At 38.3% G+C, this 26,117-nt stretch overlaps 2 protein-coding genes across 4 annotated transcripts; one reads left to right on the top strand and one right to left on the bottom strand.

Annotated features, from left to right (window-relative positions):
• Positions 1-284: 284 nt before the first annotated feature.
• TIMM9 (translocase of inner mitochondrial membrane 9) lies at positions 285-12,918 on the top strand. 2 transcript variants are annotated; one of them, XM_014560141.2, is made up of 5 exons: positions 299-527; positions 2,887-2,976; positions 8,094-8,158; positions 8,525-8,620; positions 9,620-12,918. In XM_014560141.2, the coding sequence occupies exons 3-5, from the start codon at positions 8,120-8,122 to the stop codon at positions 9,752-9,754; spliced, it is 270 nt and encodes an 89-aa protein (XP_014415627.1). In that variant the 5' UTR covers positions 299-527; positions 2,887-2,976; positions 8,094-8,119; the 3' UTR covers positions 9,755-12,918. The 2 variants fall into 2 exon arrangements, with proteins under 2 accessions (XP_014415628.1, XP_014415627.1); XM_014560142.2 differs by lacking the exon at positions 2,887-2,976 and having other exon boundaries at positions 285-527.
• On the bottom strand, positions 4,144-19,429 carry TOMM20L (translocase of outer mitochondrial membrane 20 like). 2 transcript variants are annotated; one of them, XM_032482115.1, is made up of 5 exons: positions 19,275-19,429; positions 19,047-19,090; positions 13,859-13,940; positions 11,236-11,378; positions 4,144-4,380 (listed from the first exon to the last, which is right to left on the bottom strand). In XM_032482115.1, the coding sequence occupies exons 1-5, from the start codon at positions 19,408-19,410 to the stop codon at positions 4,360-4,362; spliced, it is 426 nt and encodes a 141-aa protein (XP_032338006.1). In that variant the 5' UTR covers positions 19,411-19,429; the 3' UTR covers positions 4,144-4,359. The 2 variants fall into 2 exon arrangements, with proteins under 2 accessions (XP_032338006.1, XP_032338007.1); XM_032482116.1 differs by lacking the exon at positions 4,144-4,380 and adding an exon at positions 10,209-10,262.
• Positions 19,430-26,117: the final 6,688 nt, after the last annotated feature.

The following is a 26,117-nucleotide window of genomic DNA, read 5'->3' as shown; positions in this document are numbered from 1 at the left end:
TGTGAATTTGTTGTCGTTGTCGTTTTTCAAGGAATACATTGCCCCACAAAATTTAAACATTGACTAACACCCGAAAGTCTCATCGAAGACTTGCAGAGCTCCAGAGTTAGCTGGTAATACCGCTCTTGTTTATTAGGGACTATTTACAGTGTAGCACCTGGAGACCGTTAGAGACGTGAGATTAAGTAAATTAGTTTTACAAAGAGTTTCGACAGATTCGGGTGGATATTGGCAAGGAAGTCAGAAATAGAGAGCTTTGTCTAAGCAGATAATCACAAAAATTAATTCTCGAGGGATTTTTAGAATTCTCTTATGATACCGGCTTTTTCCTCTAGAGTTCCTGGCTTTATAACGAATCAGCGTCGAGAGGTACAAGAGCTATTTGTCATCTCGCCATTCCCACGTGTTCTCTTTCATCCAGCGGCTGCGGCGCTCAACCTGACCCTGACCCTCCGCCCCCAGACTCGACTGGCGGCTCAGCCCCACTTAGCCTCGTACTGGTGTCGGATGCGAAAGCCTGTGCTTAAGTATGGTCTCTTTTCTCTGCCCGCAGAATCCCGGGTTCCCAGGCGGGGGCGGCAAGCTATACCTCGGAAAGGTGGCAGGGGTCTCTGAAGGAGGCCCCCGCGGGTACTTGGGGCTGTGGGGGGCTGCGGGCCGGGGAACGCGTTCCCAGAACTGACTTGGGACCTGCCTCGAAACCGTGTCACTGGGGCGAGGGTCGTAATTCGAGGCTCTGAGCCACTTTCAACCCGGGCTTGGGGAGTCAGGGTCCTGTTTTGAGACACTGAGTTAGACTGCAAGGAATCCACGCCGTGACCTTGAGCTGATAGGCAGGACACCCTCCTTTAACTGAAAAATTCTCTGTGCAGAGAATACTAGGGCCAGCATACCTTATCTGATCTGCTAATTTTCGAGGGTGCGTTACTTAACCGTTTCCCTTTACTAAAAGCTTTTTAAAAGATTAATCAAAGCAAAAAAATTAATCTGATGTAAAAGTTAAATAACAAATTTTATTTTTACATCTCAGCTGTCTACTTTGATAGAAGAAATCCTAGAATTAAAAGGGACCTTAAGGGCTCAACTTTGGATAGCCTTTTATTCTTTCTACCTTGATGCGTTTCTGTAATTATTTCAGTTACATTTCCTTCATTATCATTTAGTACCCGTTTGTTCACTGTTTTATAGTGTATGTAAATTAATGATATGACAGTGTCGAGCTGTAAGAGACTGTGGAGATGATTTAACTCCCTTATTTTCTAGGTGAAACTTAGATGTGAAAGAAAAAGTGACCTTTCCCCCTACTCTCTAAGGTGTACGCATAGGCATAGAAACTAATTAAAGGGACTTGAATAAATGACTTAATTTGGATCTTACAACCCCTTTACTATCCAAGCTAAGGTTAAAACCCAAGTAGTCTTGCCCTCTTCTAGTTCAGTGCTTATAGCTCATCCTCTAGATCTTGAAGTCATCCTTTAAACCAAGTGTGCAGTAATCTTTCAAAATTATTTTCTGCTCTGATTAGTAGTAAGTTAGAGTTGCCAGTTAATGGGGCATAGCTTCCTAAATCTGCTGCAAACAATCTAAAGTAAAGGGACATATGGTGGAATCCTATTTTATTGTCAATCTAACTAATTAATTCATATCAATTTAGACATCTGACCTATCAAATAAAGAATGTATAGCCCTGGAACAAAAAATATGGCTCACAAGATTGTTATCTTTTATTTATTTTTGTTGTTAACATTTTTACTTCTCTCACTCTCATCTCTAAATATACACATTAGATATATGTAGGGTTTTTTTTTTGCTGAACCATTTACAAGTTGCAGACATCATGATCTTTAATCCTAATTTCTTCAGCATGTATCTCCTTAAGAACATACTATTACATAGCCACAAAATGATTATCACACCTAAGAACATTCAGAGTTCTCCAATTGTCCCAAAAATGTCTTTATTTTTAACAAAAATGGGGTTTTTTTCCATTCAAGATCCAATCAAAGTTTATAATTGTGTTTAGTTGTCATGACTTTTTAGTCTCATAATCTATAACAGGCCTTTCTACCCCTTTCCTTTAACTTTTTTTTTTTTCCCTTTAACTTTTTGAAAAGACCAGTATAGTCGTCTTACAAATTGTCCCACATTGTGGATGGCCATAATTATTCCCTCATGACTAGAGTCACATCAAACATTTTTGGCAAGAATACCACAAAGGTACCACACTGGTTAAGGTGGTGACTGACAGATCTTCCCAATGTAAAGGTACAGTTTTCTTTATGAGATAAGTAACCTATGGAGATGCATTGAGACCATGGACACATCCTGTTTTCCAACAACCCATTACCCAGTAGTTTTATCATCTATCTGTGATCCTTGCCTGAATCACAAGATTACAAATAACCTGAACCAATCATGCTGAGACCAGAATCAATTATAGTGATAGTGGCTGAGGACATAAGATGAATCACTTACTATAAACTAAGTTTGAAAAGAATTAGAAATTGACTCTAGACTTGGTATAAATGTGCATATGATTCTAAAAAATAAGTAGAAGTTTATCTCCCCCATCATATCCTGGTTAGTTAGGTTTGTTTTGTTGTTCTTTTTCTAATACTCAAGTTCCTGGGAATTGTTTAACCTTGTGTGTTCACCAGTACATACATACTACCTGGAAAGATAAGGGTATCAAGTATTTTTAAATACATATAATAACACATATGCTATAGAACTGTAACCTTAGAATCGACTGAGGAAACTAATTTCTCTTATTGAAAAGGAGAAGGCTTTTCAGAAAATTTAGCCAGCAGAAGTTTAGATTTCATCGAATAAACTTAGAGCTTGAAGGGGCCTGAAAAGTTATATTGTAATACCCTCATTTTTCAGGTAAGAAATCAGGCCTCAACTGGAGATATTCAAGCAAAGGTTGGACAACTACTTTTCCAGAACAGAAAGGAAACTCATGCATCAGAAAAGGTTTGAGCTTGACTAATATCTTTTTACTCTTAAGTTCCCTGGGTTTATGATATATTTTGTAGGACAGAAATTCTAGAACTCTATCCTTCCCTCCTTCTCCAGGTTTCAGGGATATAACAAGAAGGTAAATCAGATATTTGCCTCTACAATAACAGACATTTGCTTGTGGTATCTGAAAATTAGGACCAAGCAAAAGGGCAGCCACATTGCTTCTACCTGTTCTATCAGATGGTTTGTGTGGCTGTTGGACTTTGTCAATCAGCAAAACTAGAATTAAATAACTGCAAAATAGAAAGCTGAGAGACTCAGAAGACCCAAACTAGCAAATTGAAATTTGAAAATCATTTATTCACTCAGTTATCTCCCATATTTTCTAGGAAGAATTGCCTACAGTTAGGTATACCATAATCTTGATATTGGTGACTACAGAGAAGAGCTTTGGAGATATAGGCAGACTTAAGATTGCTGACTGTTACTTCTTGAGTTCAGTTGTAGGTCTGGGAAGATATATTAAAAAAAAATACACAATTGAATGATTCTAGAAAATCATGTTAACACAGTCATCTTTGAGTAGTAGGACTACTACTTTTTTATTTTCCAAATTCTCAAGAAATAGATTATATTACTGTAGTAATAGGATAAACTTTATTTCATTAAAAGAGGAGATACACTGTCAAGGACTGTATATTAAAAGACAATACCAAGAAAATTCATACAAACATTTGGAGGTGCTCCTCCTCAATATCTTGTCAAAGACTTCCCAATAACAATCATCATTTGTCACTGAGTTGTATACCAAAGGGGAAGTAAGGCAGAGTCAACACAGTGTTACCAGTCTCTGAGACTTGCACAGCATTTAAAGATTTCATACTTTCTGCTTCTCTGACCTCTGGTTGAAAAGTCATATTATAAGTGAATTTTAGCCTGAAGAAATACTAGGATAGGAATAGGGAAAAGAAACAAATTTTGGCGTTATAATTAGTGAACTAGTAAATTTCTAAGGTTTTGTAAATAAGGAAATCAGATCTTTCTTCTCTGGTGCCACCTGTAGAAAGTCCAGTGTGCTGCACGTCCTCCTGAAGTACAGCAACTATACTGTATAGCTTTACAGTTCAGAAGGCTCAGGGTCTTTGGATGACCTTCTGTGCTTTCAGCTAGAGGCCTGCTGTTAAACCAAGTTCCTTTAATTCTTGTTTTAAGTTCCCACAAAACAAGGGTTTCATTTAGCACCTATTTCCACGAAAGTTATCTTACCAGTTCTTGTATCTTTTCAGGCTGGTTTCTAGTTCTGAACATTTTCTAACATTTACCACACTGGAGACTGTATCTTGTTCTTTGGCAAGGATTAGAAAGCTGGACAACCTCAAACTTTTTATTTTGAGATTATTGTAGATTCACATGCAACTGTAAGAAAAAATAGAGCTCCCTTCTGCCATTTACCCAGCTTCCCACAATGGTAACATCTTACAAAACTATGTACAATATCACAACCAGCATACTGACATTGATACAGTGAAGATACAGAAAATTCCATTTCACAAGTCTCTCATGTTGCCTTTCTATAGTAACATCTACTCTCCTCTTCCCCTGCCCACTCCTTAACCCCTGGCAACCACTACTATTGTCTCCATTTCTGTAATTTTGTCATTTTAAGAATATTATATAAATGGAATCATATAGTATATAACCTTTGGAGATTGGCTTTTTTCACTCAGCATAATCCTTTAGAGATTCGTCCAGGCTGGCGTCAATCAGTACCTCATCTTTTTTATTGCTGAATAGTATTCTCTGGTATGGGTGTACCAGTTTAACTATTCATCTGTTGAAGAACATGTGGATTACTTCGAGTTTTTGACTATTATAAATAAAGTTTCTATAAACATTCGTGTATAGGTTTTTGTGTGAACGTAAGTTTTCATTTCTGATAAACTCCCAGGAATGCAATTACTGGGTCATATGGTAACTGTATATTTAATTTTTTAACATACTGCCAAACTGTTTACCAAAGTGGCTAAATGATTTCATATTACCCCTAGGAATATCTGAGTCATCCAGTTTTTCCTCATTTTCATCAGCATTTGGTGTTGTAACTTATTTTTTCAGCCATTCTGATAGGTGTGTAATGCTGTGTATCATTGTGGTTTTAATTTGTGTTTCCCTAATGGCTAATGATGTTGAACATCTTTTCATGTGCCTATTTGCCATTGTATATCCTTTTTGGTGAAGTGTTGCCCATTTTCTAATTGGATTATTTGTGTTTTTGCTGTTGAATTTTGCAGATTTCTTTATACTGTCTAGTTATTAGTTCTTTATCAGATATGTAGTTTGCTTTTGATGTCAAGTCCAAGAACTCTTTGCCCTAAAGCTGAAAGATTTTTTATATGAAGTGAAAGGCTGACTTTGAGGTTAAATGTTTTTGCCTGTGGATGTAGTTGTTCCAGCACCATTTGTTGAAAAGGCTCCCCTCACTTAGGGGAGGGGTTCTTACTAATGCCCAGCAAGAAGTCAAGACCCTGCTCCCCAGTCACGCTTCTCTGACACTACTCTGGTGTGGGAGTTGGAGTGTCTCATTACAGCCTGGTGAGGGTGGAAGTCTACCTGGCTAATGCCAATGTGGGTGAGGATGAGGTCCACAGTTTTTTCTGTTTGCCTGGAGTACTGCAGTTATTGTTTTAAAAGTTTTCTATGGGCTTCCGCTTTCCTAGCCCTTTGCTAGAGAGGGCAGGCTTTTGGCTAGGGGGGATAGGGGGCTTTTTTTTGACTGCCTCCACTCGCATTTGCAGATTGCCAATTTCTTCAGCTCCAACTTAGTGATGTAAGAGCCCAAAAAAGGAGAGAATTCACCACTGTATTGTTTCTCAGGTCCCAAGGGCCCTAGCTAGTATACTTTCTTCTCTCCACTTTTTAGACTCTTATGTTTGTTTCATGTGTAATGTCCAAGGATTTGAGTTGTACTTAGTAAAAGGAGTAGGGAAAGGTACATTTACCCCATCTTCCCAGAAGCACAAGTCCTAAATCTCACTGTATGACATACTTACAAAATCCTCTGTTTCTTTGACTGGTTAGTGATATTTTATAGCAGCCATAAGGATGCACCTTACCTCAGAAGCATGGCTGGCTTAACAACTAGCACAATACTTGGTACATTCAATAAATGTTTACTGAATGAATATCTACCATTATCTACCAATATCTACCTAGTAGAATGGTAACTGCTAAGATCTCAAACTACAAGTAAGTTTGATGTTAATATGATGTAATAATGAGGTTTGGATTTGTGTGCAGTTCAGTAGTTGGAGGGTACGGAATCAGTGTTTCATGATTTAAGTGCGCTAAGAGTAACTTATGGACGTCTCTTCCCTGGAACATATTAGTGATGACAGTCACAGCAATACCTGAAAAATTGTGACCTGCAGTTAATTCTCGCTATTTTTCAGGTAGTTTATGTGGTTAAAATATACATACTGTTTATAAAGCTGTGACATAAAATGGGAGTAAAGAACATTCTTGTTAACTTTTTAGTGTTTATGGAACACTTGATGCCTGAATGTTGGGCTAACCTAAAACCTCTACTGCATTGTTTGTAGCAGACATAGGAGAGCTTTAGGAGAAAAGATAGTTTATATCCTGTTACTACTAAACCACAGACTCTCTGAAATATAAAGAGTTAGACTTCTGGAGTAAGACTGGCATAGCAAACAGAAAAGAACTGATGCTTTCCCTTGCATGTGGAAAACATAACTTTTTGAAAATGTCAGTAATACTCATGAACTTACATGATAAGGACAAGAGGGAAGAATATGCAAAAGAGGGGGAGGTATATACATGGTTGGGAATGCTGAAATGGAATTACCATTGATTGTATTTGTTAATCAAAATGAGAATTAATTTTTTTTCCATGATAGTAATATACACTTTGGCCTAAGCTTGAATTGCCTACTTAGTCTTCATATAAGCTTCATGAAAATCGCATGCCTTTCACAGCCACTTTATATAATAATTGATGAGCTAATAAGAATGGTATACTCATCCAGTTTATCTTTTTTGATAAACCCAGTTTTTGATAAGCTGGTTTGATAAAGCCAGTTTATCTTTTTTGATAAACCCAGTTTTTAATAAACCCAGTTTTTAATAAACTGGGTTTATCAAACCAGTTTTATCTGTTGGTTATCAGGAAACTCAAAGCTAAATATAATGCATAGAAATTCTGTTAGTCTACAGTGTACATGATTGGTATTTATTCTTCCTAATATATACTGTTTAATTTATATTCTGAACAGTTTTGTTTTATATAAATCTTTTATATGAGATAGTCATCACTTTAGAACTAGCCAGGATAGAGTAAGTAAATAATATGATACATTCTTGTATCAGAATTAACTAAGCCTGGGTCCTCCATTAAGGATATATGAAAATAACAGTCAATTAGAAAGGCTCTTTGACTTCCTTATCTTCACTTCTCTGTTGCCCCCAAGTTAGATCACAAGTTGTCACATGTTCAGAAGTTTCTGGTAAGTCTCTGTGATTACCCTTTTCAACTGCAGAACATACAACTCCTGTAACTTCCTTTTAGATTCAGAACTCTGAATCTTTCATTAGTGTTGATTTATAAGTGGAGGGCATTTAAAAATTAATAGAACCTTTTTATTTACATAGAGATAGTAAAAGGATCTTGTGTAGCACCAGGCTAAGTTACATTAGCAGCTAATGGAATAGTTAACTTAATTTCTTATAGGAAAACAGCAGAGATCTCTTGGTTTCCCATAAAACCGTACTATGAATGAGGCTTTAACACATGGCTTTGCAAGGTAACAAACTGTCTAAAACTGGAGGTTGAGATACACAGGGCCTTTGGATCTCATAGCTGGCATTTAAAAAAACCTAATTCTAAACTGTAAGGTTCTTTGTCGTCATTAATGACCTGGGAGATTGGGGGGGGGGTAGGATATGACATATAATTATATAAGCAGTTAGAAATTTATAAAATATGAACGGTAATTTTAGGTAGACTTGTTTCGGTTATATTTCATAATCTGTTCTTGCTTTGATTACCTAACTCTTTGGCTAGCCTAAAAACATTTGTATACAGACTGACAAACTTTTTACTTTTAATTCAGGTGACTAACACACATACCATAAGAATATGGCTGCACAAATACCAGAATCTGATCAGATAAAACAGGTAAGTTATCAAAATTAAGGAAAGGGGATTTTGCAAAAAAATTTAAGGCACTACTGGATACAACCATGTTGGTCAGTGATCTCACAAAATAACTGTTTATATTTCATTTCCAAAAATAGACAGTTAATTATATGAAGCATATTTATTTTTCAGATTATTTTAAAGATAATCCAGGAAAGAATAAATATTCAACTAGAAAGTCTGACTATATTTTGTATATCATATTATACCCATTTAAGTTAAGCAAAAGAACCTTTGATTTCAAGTTATTACAGGATATTTTGCCTAAATATATCAGTAACTAAACTTTCAAAACATCTTTGTTTTAAAAACCAAATATTAAAGAACCTTCTGATTTGTTTGTAGTTTAAGGAATTTCTTGGAACCTACAATAAACTTACAGAAACCTGCTTTTTGGACTGTGTTAAAGACTTCACAACAAGAGAAGTAAAACCTGAAGAGGTATGAAAAGCGTTGCCCACTAAAAATTCTCTAAGCTCATCAGAAACAGTATAAATAGGATTTCCCTATGCCTTTTGCTTGTTCCTAGTTATTACAGGAATTTAGGTTACCTTTTAAATGTTCCTTAGCTCAGGAACAGAAGCAGGCCAGGGCCCATGGAATTGAGTTTAACAATGCCAAATTTAATGATGGTCACATTGTCCTATGGCGGCCTTTTTTAGAGAAGATGCCTGAGACTTGCTGAATATTTTGTTCCATCAAAGGTTCTTAATAATTAGAATCAGTCAAGATGGCCAGGCTAGAGAAACTTGAGATGGCTTTCCTATCTGACCCTAAGAACTCAGGTTAATTATGGAAAAAGCAGAGCTTGAATTCAGTGGCTCATATCGCACAGGTGGACTCTGAAAACCCAATCCTATTAGAAGTATTAATTTTTAATATCCTCTTCAAAACATTTATATATTGGCTAAAAGTGACATAAACTTCCTCCAGTGGAAGATGTTGACAAACATTCACAACAAGAACTAAACATATAGCCAGCAATCAATAAGTTCTCGTTAAATAAATGACGAAGCATGAGAGATGCTAAGTATAGTAGTCTTCTTAATAAAAAGTTGAAAACTAAGAATGTTGAGAATGGAGTTTCTTATAAAAAGAAACAAACCTGCTACTGGACCTACATTTTAACAATTAGAATAAGGGATGGGAATGTGGGTCTTCAGTTAATATTGAAACATACCTGCAGAAAATCTAGTCCAGAAGGCAGGGACTTACTTACCATTGTTTCTAGTGCCTCTAAACTGGTAAGCATTCAATACATATTTTTGTAAATGGATGAAAGTTAACAATTGAAAGTTATGATCACTTGCTACTCACTAATACCATTTAATTCTCAGATATATTTAGAGAAAAGTGCCCATTAGTTATCTTTTAGAACACATGCATCTTTTTTAAAAAAATTAATATTTGGGGTTGCCTCTTGGGTCTTTTTATTTCTAGATCACCTGTTCAGAACATTGCTTACAGAAATATTTAAAAATGACTCAACGAATATCCATGAGATTTCAGGAATATCATATTCAGCAGAATGAAGCCCTGGCTGCTAAAGCAGGACTCCTTGGCCAACCACGATAGAGAAGTCCTGATGGATGGACTTTTGATGAAAGATTGCCAATAGCTATTGCACTGGAAATGAGGATTCCCCTGATAGAATCCCCTGAAAGCAGTAGCCACCATGTTAAACCATCTGTCATGACTGTTTGGCAAATGGAAACCGCTGGAGAAACAAAATTGCTATTTACTGGAAATAATTAAAATAGAAGGCCTCATTGTTCAATGAAAATAATAAGATATAGTATCTGTTGAGACCTTAAGACTCAGCAGCTTGGTCACTTGATTAGAAAAATAAAACACTGTTTCTTCAATTGTGACTGTTAATTTTAAAGCAAATTATGTGTTCAATCATGTATGAGATGGAAAAAAAATTTTTATTACTAAGAGAAAGATAAATGGAAATATCACTGAGCAGTTGTTATTCTATGTGGGACCATAGTATTCTGACTGGACTGTGGATACGTTGAAATGTTTTTCAATCAGGATCATCCTCCAAGTATTCCTGTTCATTCATGTCTGCCTCAAATTGCTGGTAAATACATAAAATAGTTACTTACTAATCATTTCAATGCACAATCCTTTTCTTGCCTCCCTTCTTATGTCAGGGTGGGCACTACATATTCTTATGCTAGCGACATTTTCATGTATCTTCAGGAAACACCCCATTTGAGACTACCCTGGGAATGTTTAAGAGTTGATTATTACACTTTAGGGGAGACTGTGTTGTTTTGTGTTTTGTTCAAAAGCCGAGAATCCAACATGAATGATTCAAAGTCAGACTAACAATATACAGTGTATTCTCAGCCATTGCATCTGATCAGTGTAATAAAAAATAAACCAAAGTTAAAGTTGTGTCTTATGACAAAATGAATCCTAAAACAAATTCAGGCATTTGCAGGAAATTCTGGTTGATGCATAAGTACACCCAGCAGTTTGGTAAGTACAAGTGGACTAACACCTATTAATAAATTGAGTTATGAATGGATTTTATTTGATACTCTTATGAACTTGTACTTAAGAGAACACTAACTAGCCTGTATGTTTAAATTTACCGAAGTGATTTCTATGTTTTGTCATATTGGAAAGTAGAAGTATTATTCTGCTTTGATAATTTACATTTTTCTGTATTACATCTAATTTTTAAGCCATTAGGTCATTTAACTAACAGTAGCATTTAACTTATAGGCCTCTGTTGACACTGCAGTCAATAATTTTAATGTCTTTGAAAGTACAAAGATAAACAATGTTAACAATGCTATCTTTAAAGTTGAAATGTTGAAACATGTATAATATTCAACAAAATATAAAATTCATTATAGTCAAAGGAACATGAAAGAATAAGCTTGTTTCATCTTACAGCAAGAAAAGCAAACAAAAATTTAGAGATTTCACTCATTTAAAACTTTGGGCCATTCACATACACACTGCTATTTCTGTGTAATCAAGCCCAACATGGTTATTTGCTGTGTTTGTTTCACAAAGATAACTGACTATATGCTTACCTGGCAAATAAGGGGAATTCTGTGCAACAGCATCTCAAATACCTTGGGAGGAAGTGTATGTTTGAAAACTTTCAGAAGTTCCCGTGGTTGCCCACACACCAAAAGGGCATTGCTGAGATGTTCAACCCCCATTCGATGCTCTCCTGAAACAGAGTTTAGAGCAAGATTTTAAAGCTCTTCAAAACATACATTCTACAGATTACCAAGTAAGCACCAACATTAAAACTACAAAAGCATATCAAACTAAAGACTATTTAAACAAGTCTCAAAAAGAGTAAAGTGTATAAAGGGGAAATGTTGAGCTGCCAATTAGATTCACTGTGGTCAGGCTGCCATACAGTAACTTTATGACCCAGATTATTATTTCAGACTGTATTCCTGCATTGGAAATGTTCATTTTTTGCAATTTGGGTATGCAAGAGGGAGGTACTGAGTTTTTTTAAAAGGCTGTCGTGTGGTGTTACTGACACAAGTTATCCTTAAACTCTGCATGTGTAATTGATGTAACAGATGAAACATCTTGATGTTCTAGCTAAATGAGACTTTTGAAAAATAGATTGTATTATCAAAGAGTTGAAACAAGATTTAGTGTAATATGAATTACATATTCAGGGGAAGAAAAGAGATTTATGAACTTTGATTTCTAAGTGGTTTTAAAATGAGTTTTAGAATGATTGGCTGTAAAGTAGAATGAAAATTCGTGAAGAGTGGAAACTAATCATAGAATTTCTATTTAAGTTAAAACATGGAATCACTTAGTCTCACTACCTTGTTTTAGGAAACTGAGGCAAAGATAAATGAAATAAGATTTCAAAGCTATTTAATGCCAGAATTAGTAATAGAACCTAATTTTCTGAACCCTGGGACTACTATGTGCTGCCTCCCTTCAGGTGTTATGAAATAACAGAGTTGAAATTTTGACATGTTTAACATAACTAGGTAGGAAATAAACACTTTGTATCGAACCTTTTAAAGAAAAAGGAAAAGATATAATAGTGCCTGCTCTCAAGTTGATGGAGCTAATGTGACCCAAAAACAGTAATCAACTTGGTCGATTAAGTCAATCAAACAATAAATTCAATCAAATTGGCTAATCAGATTTCAATAAAAATTTTTGGCTGTATAGTCCCTCTGGTTATACAGACATAAACACAACTGAGATAGTCCTATAACCATCAGCAAAGTAGTGCTAATTAGGAGTGGTGGCAGAAAGGAGCAGAGGAAACTGATACTCTGGGTTAAAAATGATTGCATCCAAACACTGGTTCTCAACCAGTATATTGTAATAACCTAGGGAGGTTTAAAGAATACTGACACCTGGGTCCCACTCCAGAGGTTGTTATTTAATTGGCTTGGGGTTTGGTCGGGACTTAAAGAAAAGCAACCAAAATGAGAACTGCATTAGAAGTAAAATATAGTAGACTTATATAACCCTAAAAGTGCTAATTAATTTATACAAAAAAATACAAAATTGGCAAGACCCTTCCCAGAACCTTCAGGGAGGCCCATGCAAATGAAGGTCCTTAAAACTTATGCTTTATTAACTTGTGTAAAATCACTTCTGTTTATATTATCTAAGTCCTAACTATTCATTGTGTCATTAATACTTAACAGATACTTTTAGTCCATTTATAAAACTACCAAGAGAAAATATTGTACTGAATAAAGTATTAAAATTTCAAATTGTAGTGATTAATGTGCAGTCCCTTTGAATGGCTTTTTCATTTCTCAAAACCATTAAGCCACTGGATTAAAGTAAAGTTCTTGGGTATCACTATGAATTGTCCAGGATTTTGACTTTCTCTTCATTTTTATAAATTCTGGAGGATGCTACTCTCTTAATGCAGACTGAAAAAATGTTTTCAAAAAAGACAATAAAAAGAAGCAAAAACAGCTACAGGCACTGTGATATGCAAGGGAATTTTCAACACTTCAAAAAAAAAGACACATAAATTGGTGTAATGCTCATTTATCCCTTACATAAGAAGCCTCAAAACATTATTTTTCTTTCTAAGGTTTAACACCAGAATAAAGACATGATTATTATATACAATATCTGTAAAATACTTACACTATCTATCATTTTACCCGACCATATTGTGACGTTTTCTCAAATCTGGAATTTGGTAGGGATAAATTATCATTCAAAATACAACTCCTGGCCATTAAGTGCAAGGTACCCCTACAGGCATCACTACATTAGACACAGTACAAGAGTGGTCATTCATAATAATTTTATCATCAAAAACAAGTAATTATTTTATTAAGAATACTCTAAGGCAGGAAAATTTTTGTAAAGCAGTTAAAATTTTTTTAGGTTTTGATTCATACAACATTTAGTCATTTGGAAAACTCATTCACTTAGAATTTCATCTGACAACAAACAAGGTGTTCTTGTATTTGGCTTTGCTTCTCCATCTGCCCACTTCTAAGACTGCAACGTGAGCTTGAACATTACCTGTGACACAGTGGAGCTAGACAGTGTGATGAAGTAAAAACACTGGGACAGTTTAACTAAAGCAAGTTGGTTAACACATTTGACATACAAATACGAATCCATAAATATTTCTCAAACATAAATCATCATAAATAACTCTTCATAAAGGAATGTTTACATTCTTACCTCTGGATAACCAAAGTTCTCCCATTCGTACCTCTTGCAGGAAAAGTTCTTGCGATTTTTCATTCTTTGCTGGATCCCACAACTAAGAGTCACAGAATATTTAACAGTGAGTAATGAATGTAAGGTATATGAATACTGGTAAAAATTATTTAACTTTTATTTAAAAAGCACATCTTGAACCTGGTTCTCTATATCCAAAGTATGACAAATGCAGTTGTTCATTATATTATTTAAAACAATTTCTTAAAATGGAGTTATAATGTCAGGTCACAAAAGATAAAAAATACATGATGGGCAGTGGCTGTGACTTGTCACCACACGTATTTGATGGCCTTCCTAGATGACTCTTTGTTAAACAAGCACATACATCATCTTTCAGGCTGAAGCCCAGCCAGTTTTATTTTTCAGTTACTCTAATTCCTTAAAACCTGGAGCCCTGATGACTATTTTACCTCAGCTTTTGTACTTTTCAATATATTTTCATGAGTTACATTGTCATTTAGCTCTTTTAACAACTCTGAGAAATAAAGTCAGAAGACTAATTTCTTAAATTTACCTCATCTTATAATAAAAAAAATGAACCCCCCCCAAAAAACATGGCATATTCAAGTTTGGTTGAGATGCTTTTAATAACTTCATCCATATTTTACCCAGCTTTCTAAGTACTCATAGGAGAAATCCCATTGTAATTAGTGTAATTTCTTTATATGTTGCAAACCTATTTTCTTGCCTAGGGTATTAACAGTGCTTATTGATTTAGCAGAGACCATGGTGGGGGGTTGGCAGGGCAGTTGGTGATACTGAGAAGGATGCTGTGGTTTGCTGCACCCTGGTGGATGAAGGTGACCAGACTCACAGTATGGCATCATCACGGTACCGTGCCGAGGGCTGGTCTTTAAAGGTAAAGTGGGCAATCCCTAGCCCAAAGTATCAACTGCACTGCAGTCGCTTCAGTTCCAGTCTTTTCTATGCAGAGAGTTGTATGTTTGTTTTCCCCAAGAATTCTCTTTTTTAAATGGAATGAACCTGCAGATGAGGTCATATTTTAAGCTTTTACCAGTAAACATGCTGATGATCTGTAGCAGCCACAGGTTTCATTCAACAGATACTTAGTGAGCAAGAGCAGGACACTCTAGGGAGAGCTGAAGGGGAAGGAGACCAAGACCCCTGTGTTCATCCCCACGGAGCCCAGAGTCTAACCAGGGGAAAAGATAAGTACAGTTACATCAGGAACACATTAACAATGAAGTCCAATGTCTTCTGGGGCTTAAAGTACAGACATTGCATCTGGCTGGGAGACTGGGGAAAGTTTCCCAGAAAAGATGGCATATGAGATGTGGAGAAGCTCAGTGAAAGTCTGATGAACAAAGAGTACCAAAAAAAAGAAAGAAAGTACAAGTGACCCAAAATTGCAGGGAAAATATCAAATGATCTTACGGAGCTGGATTATGATACAGAGAATGCAGCAACAATAATAATTACCAATTATTGAAGGCCAGCTATGGACTGAGGACTTTGTATATATTATTTCTAATCCTTAGGAAAATCAGCCTGTCAATACGGAAAGCACCCATGGAAGTCCACGGTGCCAAGCTAAGAGGACTGGTCTTTCATCTGCAGAGTAGAGAGCTACTGCAAAACGTTACATACCCAGAGCCACAGTTTAAAAGGACTTAAACTGATAGCATAAGAAAACAGTCAGGGAGACAAGCTAGGAAATTATTACAACTTCCTGGGTAAAAGGTAACAAAAGCCTGAAGTAATGTAGAAGCGATAGAAACAGAAAGGGAATAGGATATGAGACCGAGCATAGACAAATAAGAACTGGGGACTACTGTGAAAGATGAGGTTGATATTTAAGCCAGATGAGTTGGGGTCACAGCAGGGAGGCTAGCAATAGCAGCAGCATCACAAGGGAACAGAGGAGGAGCAGTGGCAAGGGATGAAGGATGAGTTTACTTCTAAACACACTAAACTGAGGTGCCTATAGGGTGTCTAGGCCTCAGAGTCCGGCAGGCAGGAGAAATGTGGGGCCCCAGGTCTAGAGTGGTATACTGGAGATCACTTATGGAGACAGGAAGGAGCTTCCAGGGAGATGAGGGATTATGCAGAATCTGAGCGCAGTGTTTCACAGAGAATGGGCAGAAGGAGCTATTACACCTGCAGCTTCTTGGGCTCCACCCAGACCTCCTAAATCAATCTCTATGAGGAGAGCTGAGGAATCTGCATTTTAACAAGCTCCTCAGATGATTTTATAAATTCTGAAGTCTGAGAATCACTGACCCCATAACCCCTGGGCTACTCCTGATCCCCTAAATCAGAATGGCTGGTGCTTGGGTCAGACAATCTAAATTTTAACAAATACCTCAGGTAAATCTAGTGCAGATTGACCATAGACCATACTTTGGGAAACAGAAAGGGCCTGGGGTGAGGAGGAAGACAGATCCTAGAAGAGGTGGGAAGAGATATCTCTCTGTGTCTTAGTTTATTCATCTATAAAATTTGAAGAATACAGTTGTTTTAAGGATTATATTAAATAACATTTGAAAAATCCTGCTTCTGCCTCTTTCTCGTTTGAAATAATTGAGATCTTCATTATTTCCCATCTGGACTGCCACTAGTTTTCCTCTCTTCAACTTCCCTCCTCCATCCCATCCTCCAAAAATAATAATAATAATTGCGTCCATTCTCTGAAATAAAGTCATCATTACTGGTTATCCACCACAACAGAAGAATATCAAAACTTTCCAGTTTGGCATTCAAAGCCCTCCACGATAAGACACCAAGCCACCACTCAGCTATCTCTCTGGCCACAACACTCTGGATATTGCAATTTTGTGGTCTGTACCTCTGCACAAGCTATTTCTCTCAGTCTACAATAAATAGCATTCAAAAATATTTGCTAGGCACCTATAATGTACTAGACACTGTTCCAGGTACTGGAGAGATAATGGAAAGTAAAAACACAGATGAGGTCTGCCCTCACGGAGCAGATTCTATTAAGTAGAAAGCATCAATCAAATAATCACATAAACAAACAGTGGAACTGTAACCACGAATGAGGGCAACGAAGGAAGCGATGTGTGCTAAGCCAGGCTCTGCCCCAGGGTAAGCATCACCCTCTCCTGCCCAGCCGTGGATACGCTCCGTCCTGCTTTCCTATGTCAGTTTAACTTTTTTCTCCCAAGAGACTCCATTATGAAACTCCGAAAATCTCTGACTCCTGCTCTCTATGACCCTTCAATCGGTCATCAGGAAGTGTCTATTCTTTCTGGACAGTTTGGCTCACATCTCCCACCACCAGTTGCCACCGACACCACTGTTCAGGACTGATTACCTCTCACCTGTATGACTACAAAAACTTCTTTTCCTCCAATCCATCCAGCAAACTCCTGCCTGATCTAATCTAAAAAGTTTTTTTGTCCTTCTTTTTAAAAAAACTCTCAGAAATCTTTAGTAATTCCCCTACTGAGTTTGAATTCCTTAACCTGGCCTTCAAAGCCTTCCCTCACACGCCCCTACTTAGCCCTCCAACCTTACCTCCCACCATCCCTCACGGTGACTCCTTTGTCAGACTGACTTACTGAATAGGCCTGGCAGATCCCCCATTTTGCATGTTTATGTATATTCAGTTCCCTTCATCCTGAATTTCATCTCCCCGAAACTAGGAACCACATTTAACACATCTTTTCAAGCTCAGCTCAATGCCACTTCTCTTCCAAAGTCTTCTGTGAATAACTGTATGTTACAAAAACAGCCACAGCAGGCCCACATGCACTCCCAGAGCCCTGCCTCCCCTTTTAAGAGCTGGAGTCTATTTCTTCTCCCCTTGAAACTGAGTGGGCCTCAACAGGGCAGAAGTGGCACCCCCTGGCACACTCTCCCACTTTTTCTCTCTCATATATATATATATAAAAATACATACACACAATTGATCTTTGAACAACATGGGTTTGAGCTACCTGGGTCCACTTATATGCAGATTCTTTTTTTTCAATAAATAGGCACTACATAATTGCTACATAATCTGTGGATGGTTGAATCGTCAGATTTGGGACCATAGATATAGAGGGCCATCTATAAAGTTATACTCAGATTCTGGACTGAGGAAAAGTTGTTGCCTCAACCTCCGTGTTGTTCAAGGGTCAACTGTGTGTACACACACACACACACAAATGTATTATCCACTTGCCTGCCACTTGCCTGGTCCCCCTGGGAACCCAGCCAACATGCTGTGAGGAAAATCATGCCACACGGAAAGGACAAGTGTAGGTGTTCTGTCCAACAGTCCCAGCTAAGTGGACAGCCAGCATTTAACTGCCCAGCATATGAGGGAGTGAGTCTTCAGGTGATCCAGCACCTAGCCCTGGGGTCAACCTGGCTAAAGCTGAGTGGAGTGGAAAGGTGCTATCCCCACCCAGCTCTGCTCAAATTGGAGATTCAGAAGCAAAATAGATACTGTTTAAAGCCACTAAGGTTAAAGCAGCAATAGGTAAGTAGAACACCTCCATAATAATCCTGCCCTGAAAATGACACCCTAGCCCTCTGTGCTCCTGTTACATGGGGGATATTCGGTCCCCACTGCTGACCTAGAACAAGGCCTCAAGCAGAGTCGTCGCGATGACTGGCTGACTGACAATGAATGAAAACTCACGGAAGAACCTAAGAACTCTCTGCTTTAGAGTTGATGTGCATTCGTTAAGTTGGATCGGTCGCCAAGATGATTGTGATTATCTTTAAAAACAACGAATCAAATTCCGTTTTGGAGAAAATGAGGATTCGTTAGGCTTCTGCGCTAGAACAAACGCCCTGTGGGACTGAAGTCGGGGGTGCAGCAACGCCACCTGGCCTTCGCCGGGCCTGGCTTTCTAAGAGTCTGGTGCGGCTCAGGAAGGGCAAAGGGTCCTCTTTCTTCTTTTTAATACTGAAAGAAGGCTTTTCCCCACTCCTTTTACTGCTTAGCTGCCTTTTCATGGCCCCAAAAGGTCCTTCCTTCTTTCCCTTGCTTTCGTAAGCGGACCCCAGAAACTAAGCCGAGGCTGAACGGAGCGGGGTGAGCGCAGGCAGAGAGGCGCCAGGCAATGGCTGCTCCGGGAGCAGCGGGGACCCTGAGGCCGAGCCTGCCTCTGCATCGGCGGCGAGAGGTTACTCACTGTAACGCCACCTCGGCGTCTCTAAAGCACTTCACCTGGGCGCCCCGTCCCTCAGCCTTTTGCTGCTGGGCTCTTCTTTCTGCAAACACAACGTGCCACGTGCTGGTCGGGAGCCGTCCCGACGCCGGCGTGCGCCCCGCGGGCCCCTCGGCTGAGGCCGCCCCGCCGCCCCGTCTCACCCCGTGGGCCGGGTCAGCCCCGCCGCCGCCCGCCTGGCCCGACTCGGCCCGGCCCGGCCCTCCCCGGCGCCGTCGTACACTCACTTTCCCGCAGGCGGCGCTTGAACGCGGGGTCGCCACGCCGCCTCTGGTCGAAGTAAAGACAGTAGCCGAGGAAGGCGACGGCGCCACAGGCCGCCAGGGCCGCCAGGACACCCAGGAGGTTGCGGACGCAGGGCATCCGGCCGCGGGCGTCCCACGAGCCGAGCGTTGGGCGCGGGCCCGCGAGCGCGGAGAGCCCGGCCCGCCGGCAGGGGGCGCCGACGGGGCGCCGACGCGGCGCCCATTCCGGCCTCGGAGCTTCCTGTGCGCCGCGCCGCAGGTGTGAAGAGCGGCGCTTCGACGCCTCGCACCGCCGCGGGCGGACAGAGAAGGAAACCGAGGGTCCGAAGGGACGTGTGTGGGAGTATCGCAGCCACCGAGTAGCAGAGCTCCGTTCGAACCCAGGTAGGTCACACTGCAAGTTCTGAACCCCTTACCCAAACGCGCCCCTGTCCCCCTGCCCACGGCACCCATTCCAGCAAATCGCGGTATGTCAGAATTCGGTTAGCTGGGGAACTGATCCTCCTTTGGCCTCTGTTCCCTCAGTGGCAGATTTAAGTTGAGCCATAACTTTGGTCATCTCCTAGTTCACAGTACTGCCCGCCGAGCACTCGAACACTAGTCCGTACTCCCCAGCCCGGTCTGCTTTGTCACCTGAACAAACCCAGCAGTCCAAAGTCCCCAGCCACCTTAGCCCAATAGCAGGAGGAAGGAGGCGTGTTGAAGTAATTATTTATTATTAATTAGAAACGATTATTTAAATTATTACTATTATTTAGCCTAGAAAAAACGTAAATTTGCTGGGCTGGCCTGAAAGCCCAGGGTCCCAGAGCAGAATCAACTCTGAGAGACCCAGGATACTTGCAGACCTAGATGCTTTTTAAGTATTTGCCTTATTCAGCAGGCACAACAGAAAGAAGAGTTTCCACCCCCGCCCCAAACACCAGAGTTTTCATTTTTAAGCCAAAGAGAGGGCTTAAGCTTAAGACCTAACTTCATCTTTTTTGTTTGGATGGTTATTCAACCGCTTCTTACGGTTTACTGATATTACTAGTGTGTACTGCCTAGCAAGATGATCATCTCTGCTGCGACCACCCCTGGGGCTGAGAAGCCACCCGTGGTATTTAAAAGTTAGCAGATGTAAGTCACAATTACAGAATTGTTTTCTAGAGTACTGTTATGTTTCTTCCTATGATAAGTTACTCTTCTATTTAGGAGTCTGGGCTATTGTCAAAACCTGATTGTAAACACTAACAGACGAGAGGACGGTATCAGCATCCACTGTTACTGGTGACCTGGGAGTGCTTTTTAGTTCAGAATCTTGGAGATGGGTTTAGTCTGGCTCCAGACCGTCTTTTTCTAGGCTGGTTGCTCTTGTCTTCTAATAAAACCACTCTACCGCCCCGCCTCTTCCCATCCTTCACTTACAGTGAGCTCATAGTTAATCCGCGTAGTGCATGGGGAGGGGTGGGCGCCACGGAAACTGTGGAGACTAGCTGAGTGTTCAGGGACAAAATAAACAGTGACATGTAAAGGTAGGAGAATTATTATAGCAAAAACAACTTACTGAAGTTGAAATTGTCACAGAGACCATACTGTAAAGTAAATGAAAAATTATCAAGCAAGTTTCTATGGTAAGGGTAGATTTTTCTTCTCAAATAAAGACACCACTCTTGCTAATTTGGTGATAAGAATTCCTGCAATGCTTTGGTCATTTTCCAAATTGAGGTAACATTAATAATTGTCCCACAAGCATGGTTCTATGATGGATAATAGCTCTCTTGATTTTTTTTTAATTCTTATTGGGGGTGGCGGTAATTAAGTTTATTTATTTACTTTTAGAGGAAGTACTGGGGATTGAATCCAGGACCTCCTACATGCTAAGCATGTGCTCCACCACTTGAGCTATACCCTCCTACCTGATAGCTTTCTTGCTTTTAAACAGCTTTATGGAGGTTATACTTGTTATACAATAAGTTCCATATATTTAAAGTGTAAATTTGATACATTCTGATGTATGTATACATCCATAAAACCATAACCAAAATCAAAATAGTCATATCCATCACCCCCAGTTTCCTCAGCCCCTTTTTTAGTCCATTCTCCACTCATCCATCCCTGCCTCCCCCATCATCCTCTGCTTTCTGTCACTATACATTAGTTTGCATTTTCTATATTATTATATATAGTTGAACCTTGAACAATGTGGGGGTTAGGGTGCCAACCCTCCATGCAGTGGAAAATCATATAACTTATAGTTGGCCCTCTGTGCCCATAGTTCCACATCATCAGATTCAGCCAACCTTGGATCATGTAGTACTAGAGCATTTACTGTTTAAAAAAATCTTCTTAAGTGGCTTATGCAGTTCAAATCCATGTTTCTCAAGGGTCAACTGTAAACGGAATCATATATGTACTCTTTTATTGTTTGGATTCTTTCACTCAGCATAACTTTAGATTCATCCATATTGTTTTATCAGTAGTTCATTTTTATTGATATACTACATTTTGCTTAACCATTCATCTGTTGATGAACATTTGGATTATTTCTAGTTTGGGGCTGTTACAAATAAAGCTGCTATAAACATTTGTATACTGGTCTTTATATGGACACATCTTTCTTATTCTTTTAAGTAAATTGCTAAAGGTGAAATGGCTGGATCATATGATAGAGGAATATGTTTAATTTTTTAAGAAACTGCCAAACATTTTCCAAAATGGCTATACCAGTATATGAGAGTTCCAGGTCCTCCATATTGTTGCCAACACTTGGTATTGTCAACCTTTTTTAACAGTCTAATAGGCAGGTAGTGGATTCTCACTGTGCTTTTATCTTGCATTTCCGTCATGCCTAATGATATTGAACATGTTTTTTAAGTGACTATCTTTTTTAGAGAAGTTTTAGATTCACAGAAAAATTGTGTGGAAAGTACAGAAGGTTCCCACATACCCCCTGAATCCATATAAACACAATCTCCCCTACTATCAACATCCTACACAAGAGTGGCACATTTGTTGTAACTGATGAACCTACATTCACACATCATTATCACTCAAAGTCTATAGTTTATGTTAGAGTTCACTCTTGGTGGTGTATAAATGTATAATGATTTTGACAAGGATATAATAACGTGTCTCCATCCTTGTAGCACAATGCAGAATAGTTTCACTGCTCTAAAATCCTCTGCACTCCACCTATTCATACCCCTCTCTCCCCAACCCCCTGGCAACCACTAATTTTTTTTAGTGTCTCCATAGTTTTGCCTTTTCTGAAGTGTCTTGCTGGCCTCAAAGAGTGAATTGGCAGCATTCCTTTGTCTTTGACTTTTTGGAAGAGTTTGAGTAGAATTCATATTTTGTCTTCCTCAAATGTTTGGTGGTAGAATTCACAGTGAAGCTGGACCTTGAGTTTACTTTGTGGGAAGGTTTTTTAATATTAATTCCATTTGATAATAGATATAGGGCTATTCAGGGTATATATTTCTTCTTGAGTGAATTTTGGTAATTTGTGTCTTTTGATGAATTTTTCCATTTCATCTGAGCTGTTGAATTTATTAGCATAGAGATATTCAGGATATTCTTTTATTATCCCTGTAACAGCTATAGATACAATCTGCAGCAATGCCACCTCTCTCATTCCCAATGTTGGTAATATGTGTCTTCTTTATTTCCTAATCAGCCTGACTAGAGGTTTATCAATTTTAAAGACAGTTATTTATTTTTAAGTCTATTCTTGGCAAGTTGAATCTATTGTCCTAAAATCCTACTCTACCAGAGCAGTACATGGTATACAGAAAACAACCTACTGATACTTGCCAAATGAACCAATGAATGAAAAAAAAAAAGGAACCACTGATTTCTGCATATAAAGTCCTTTTAACATTATTACTCTCTTTTAGACATTAGCCATTTCCTCATCTCTTACTTATGTCAGTTATTTAGTACTAAGAAGATATAACTAAGAAGAATCTCCAGAGGCCCGGTTAAATGCTTGCGGACGTGTCCCAAGAGAAGGCTAAATAAAGGGAGGTGAGGCACTGAGGAGGGAAGGAACCTTGAGGCAATAAAGAAAACAGAGACTAAAGACACAGAATCAGAAAGTGTGATAAAACTATAAGGCAGGAATCCTGGGATATTAAACTAGCAATTTAGACAGGATGAAAGAGTTTAAACTCTAATGACAAGAAACGAAGGTCACATAAAATCTAATTCAAGACAGACTACCCGAAGTCATTACAGTAAAATTTTCAATTCAAGAGCATCACTTTTTCAAAGGATATTTAAGAAGTGTTCATATATTTGGAGGAAAAAGAAAAAGAGTACATAAATTAGCTTAGCTAAATTAAGAAACATAGTATTTCTATTTATACTCAACACTGAAAAATAATACACTGGGCATATACCTATTTTAGCAGGAAGATCTTAAGATTTCTGGGTCAAAGGAACCTCAAAAGGGTCATAACATATGTAGGTAGGAAAAAGCACAAATCTCTCCTTGCTTTTACCAGGCTAAAAAAAAAAAAAAAATCACTCACTTGATTAAACTTGAGTTCCACACTAGCCAACCACAGTGAACTTGGGTTTGCATGCTTCCTAAGCTTTTTTTCTTTTAGAAGACTGTTTTATGTTAATCCTGCACACATTGAGAGTATACATTTTATTAATTATCACATATATGCACACCCCTAAAACCATCAAAACCAACCAAGATAATGAACACAACCATCACCCCCGGAAGTTTTCTTGGCCACTTTGTAATGTCTCCCTCCCACCCCACTCCCCACTTCACACCAACCACCAAGTTTCCAGGAAACCAATGATTTGCTTTCTGTCACTATAGATTAGTATGTATTTTCTAGAACTTTATATAAATAAAATTATAAAGTGTATACTCTTTCTTGACTGGCTGCTTTCACCCAGCATAACTGAGATTCATTTAATTTGTTGCCTACATCATGAGTTCCTTTTTATTGCTGGGTTGTATTCCATTCGATGGTTATGCAACAGTTTATCCATTCACCAGCTGATGGGCATTTGGGTTGTTTCAAGTTTTTGTTATTAATAAAGTTGCTATGTGTGGACATGCTTTCATTTTTCTTGGGTGAGGACCTAGGAGTGGAATGGTTGGGTCATGTTTAAATTTTTAATAAATCGCCAAAAATTTTCCCAAGTTGTTGTATCATTTTGTAGTCTCACCAGCAGACTATTAAGAGTTCTAGTTCCACATCCGCCCCAACACTTGGTATGGTTAAGGAGAACGTTATGGGGTCTAGGATTCTCCTTAGTAGAATTTATAAGCAGTCATTTATAACTTAGCTAACTGAACATGGGCAAATCACTCTGTCTTTCTAAGTGAGACAATATTGTTAGAATTGCTAAAAACAAAGAAACAAAAAATCTGATAATATCCAGTCCTGGCAAGGATTTATAGTGCCCCTGGGAACTCTTATGTATTGCTGGTGGGAATGCAAAATGGTACAGTCACATATACCTTACTCCTACATGTTTACCCAAGGGAAATGAAAACGTTATATCCACACAAAAATCTGTTTGTAACTATTTATAGTGGCTTTATTCATAATTATTAAATGTCTGTCATAGAGAAGTTTTTCATTTTGACAGTCAGAATTAGTTTAGATTTTTATTTGAGAGCAGGACTGGATAGGGATCAAAGGGAATTTTGGAGAACAGTCAGCACTTGGTGACAAAGGTACCCTATCAAAGGAATACTACCAGTATCTGTGTTCGCAACTATCTTGTCAAAGCTTAGCTATTGTAGGAGACAATGACTGCATAGAGGAAATGGTTAATTCTAAGAAATCTCTTATGGACTTCCTAGGCTCATTCATCCTTGGTAACCAAGGGAAACTTCAGCTGTCTGTAATCCTCCACCAGGGACCAAGATTCTCTAGAGGATAATAAATATGTCTTGGAATATAACAAGAAAGAAACTGGTTGTAGGATTTGCAGTTAAAATATAGGATGCCCAGTTAAATTTGAATTTCAGATAAATAATTTTTACATGGGACATATGTATACTAAAAAAATTATCTGAAAAGAATCTATTGTTCATCTGAAATTCAAATTTAACTGGGTATCCTGTATTTTTATTTGCTAAACCTGACAATCCTAAACTGGTGAGACTCTTGAAAATCAGATTGTCTTAGTTTAAAGTAACTTAACCTTGAGAAGAAATCCAATCACTTGTGCACAATAACCATTTATTATACTTACATGGAAGTTATTTAAGCTTTTCACAGAACTTTTCAAGATGAATTTTGCATGGTACAGATTACAAAATGAAACTGTCCTCATAATGATGTTAACTACAAATTCCAAAATTATAAACACTGCCCTTCTTATTGTTTAAAAAGTTATAATGGATCTATATGAATAAGCAAGGTTTTACTGTGCTTCTCAACAAGGAAAAACCTCAGTTGATTTTGTTAATAAAATGGAAAAGACTAAAAAAAAAATTTCTACTCTGAAAATGCTAAGCATATATTTGTTAGAAATTCCCCATTAGTGCAAACTCCATTGTAAGAATCATTCAGCCTTCATTAGTGATAAATGCCATCACATACTGTAGTCTTCCTGTAATAGGATAAAAATCTCTGTTCCCAGCAATGGAAGAGGGAAGACAAAACAAGGAGAAAAAGTTTAAGAATATTTTAAGTTGAGGATTAGACTGTTAAACAAATCTATACTTTTCAAATGATTTTTTATCATCACTTTGTGAAAAGAACACCAAAGACAACTTTTAAATGTCTGACTTTGTGCACTAGGGTCACTAGTAAAAAACAGAAACAAAAACAATTCAAAAGTAATTTTTATCAATTTAAGTAA

Source organism: Camelus ferus, chromosome 6 (assembly GCF_009834535.1).
Source record: "Camelus ferus isolate YT-003-E chromosome 6, BCGSAC_Cfer_1.0, whole genome shotgun sequence".
Taxonomy (NCBI): Eukaryota; Metazoa; Chordata; class Mammalia; order Artiodactyla; family Camelidae; genus Camelus; species Camelus ferus.
Note: the sequence above shows the minus strand (reverse complement) of the source record. Positions and strands in the feature narration are given on the sequence as shown.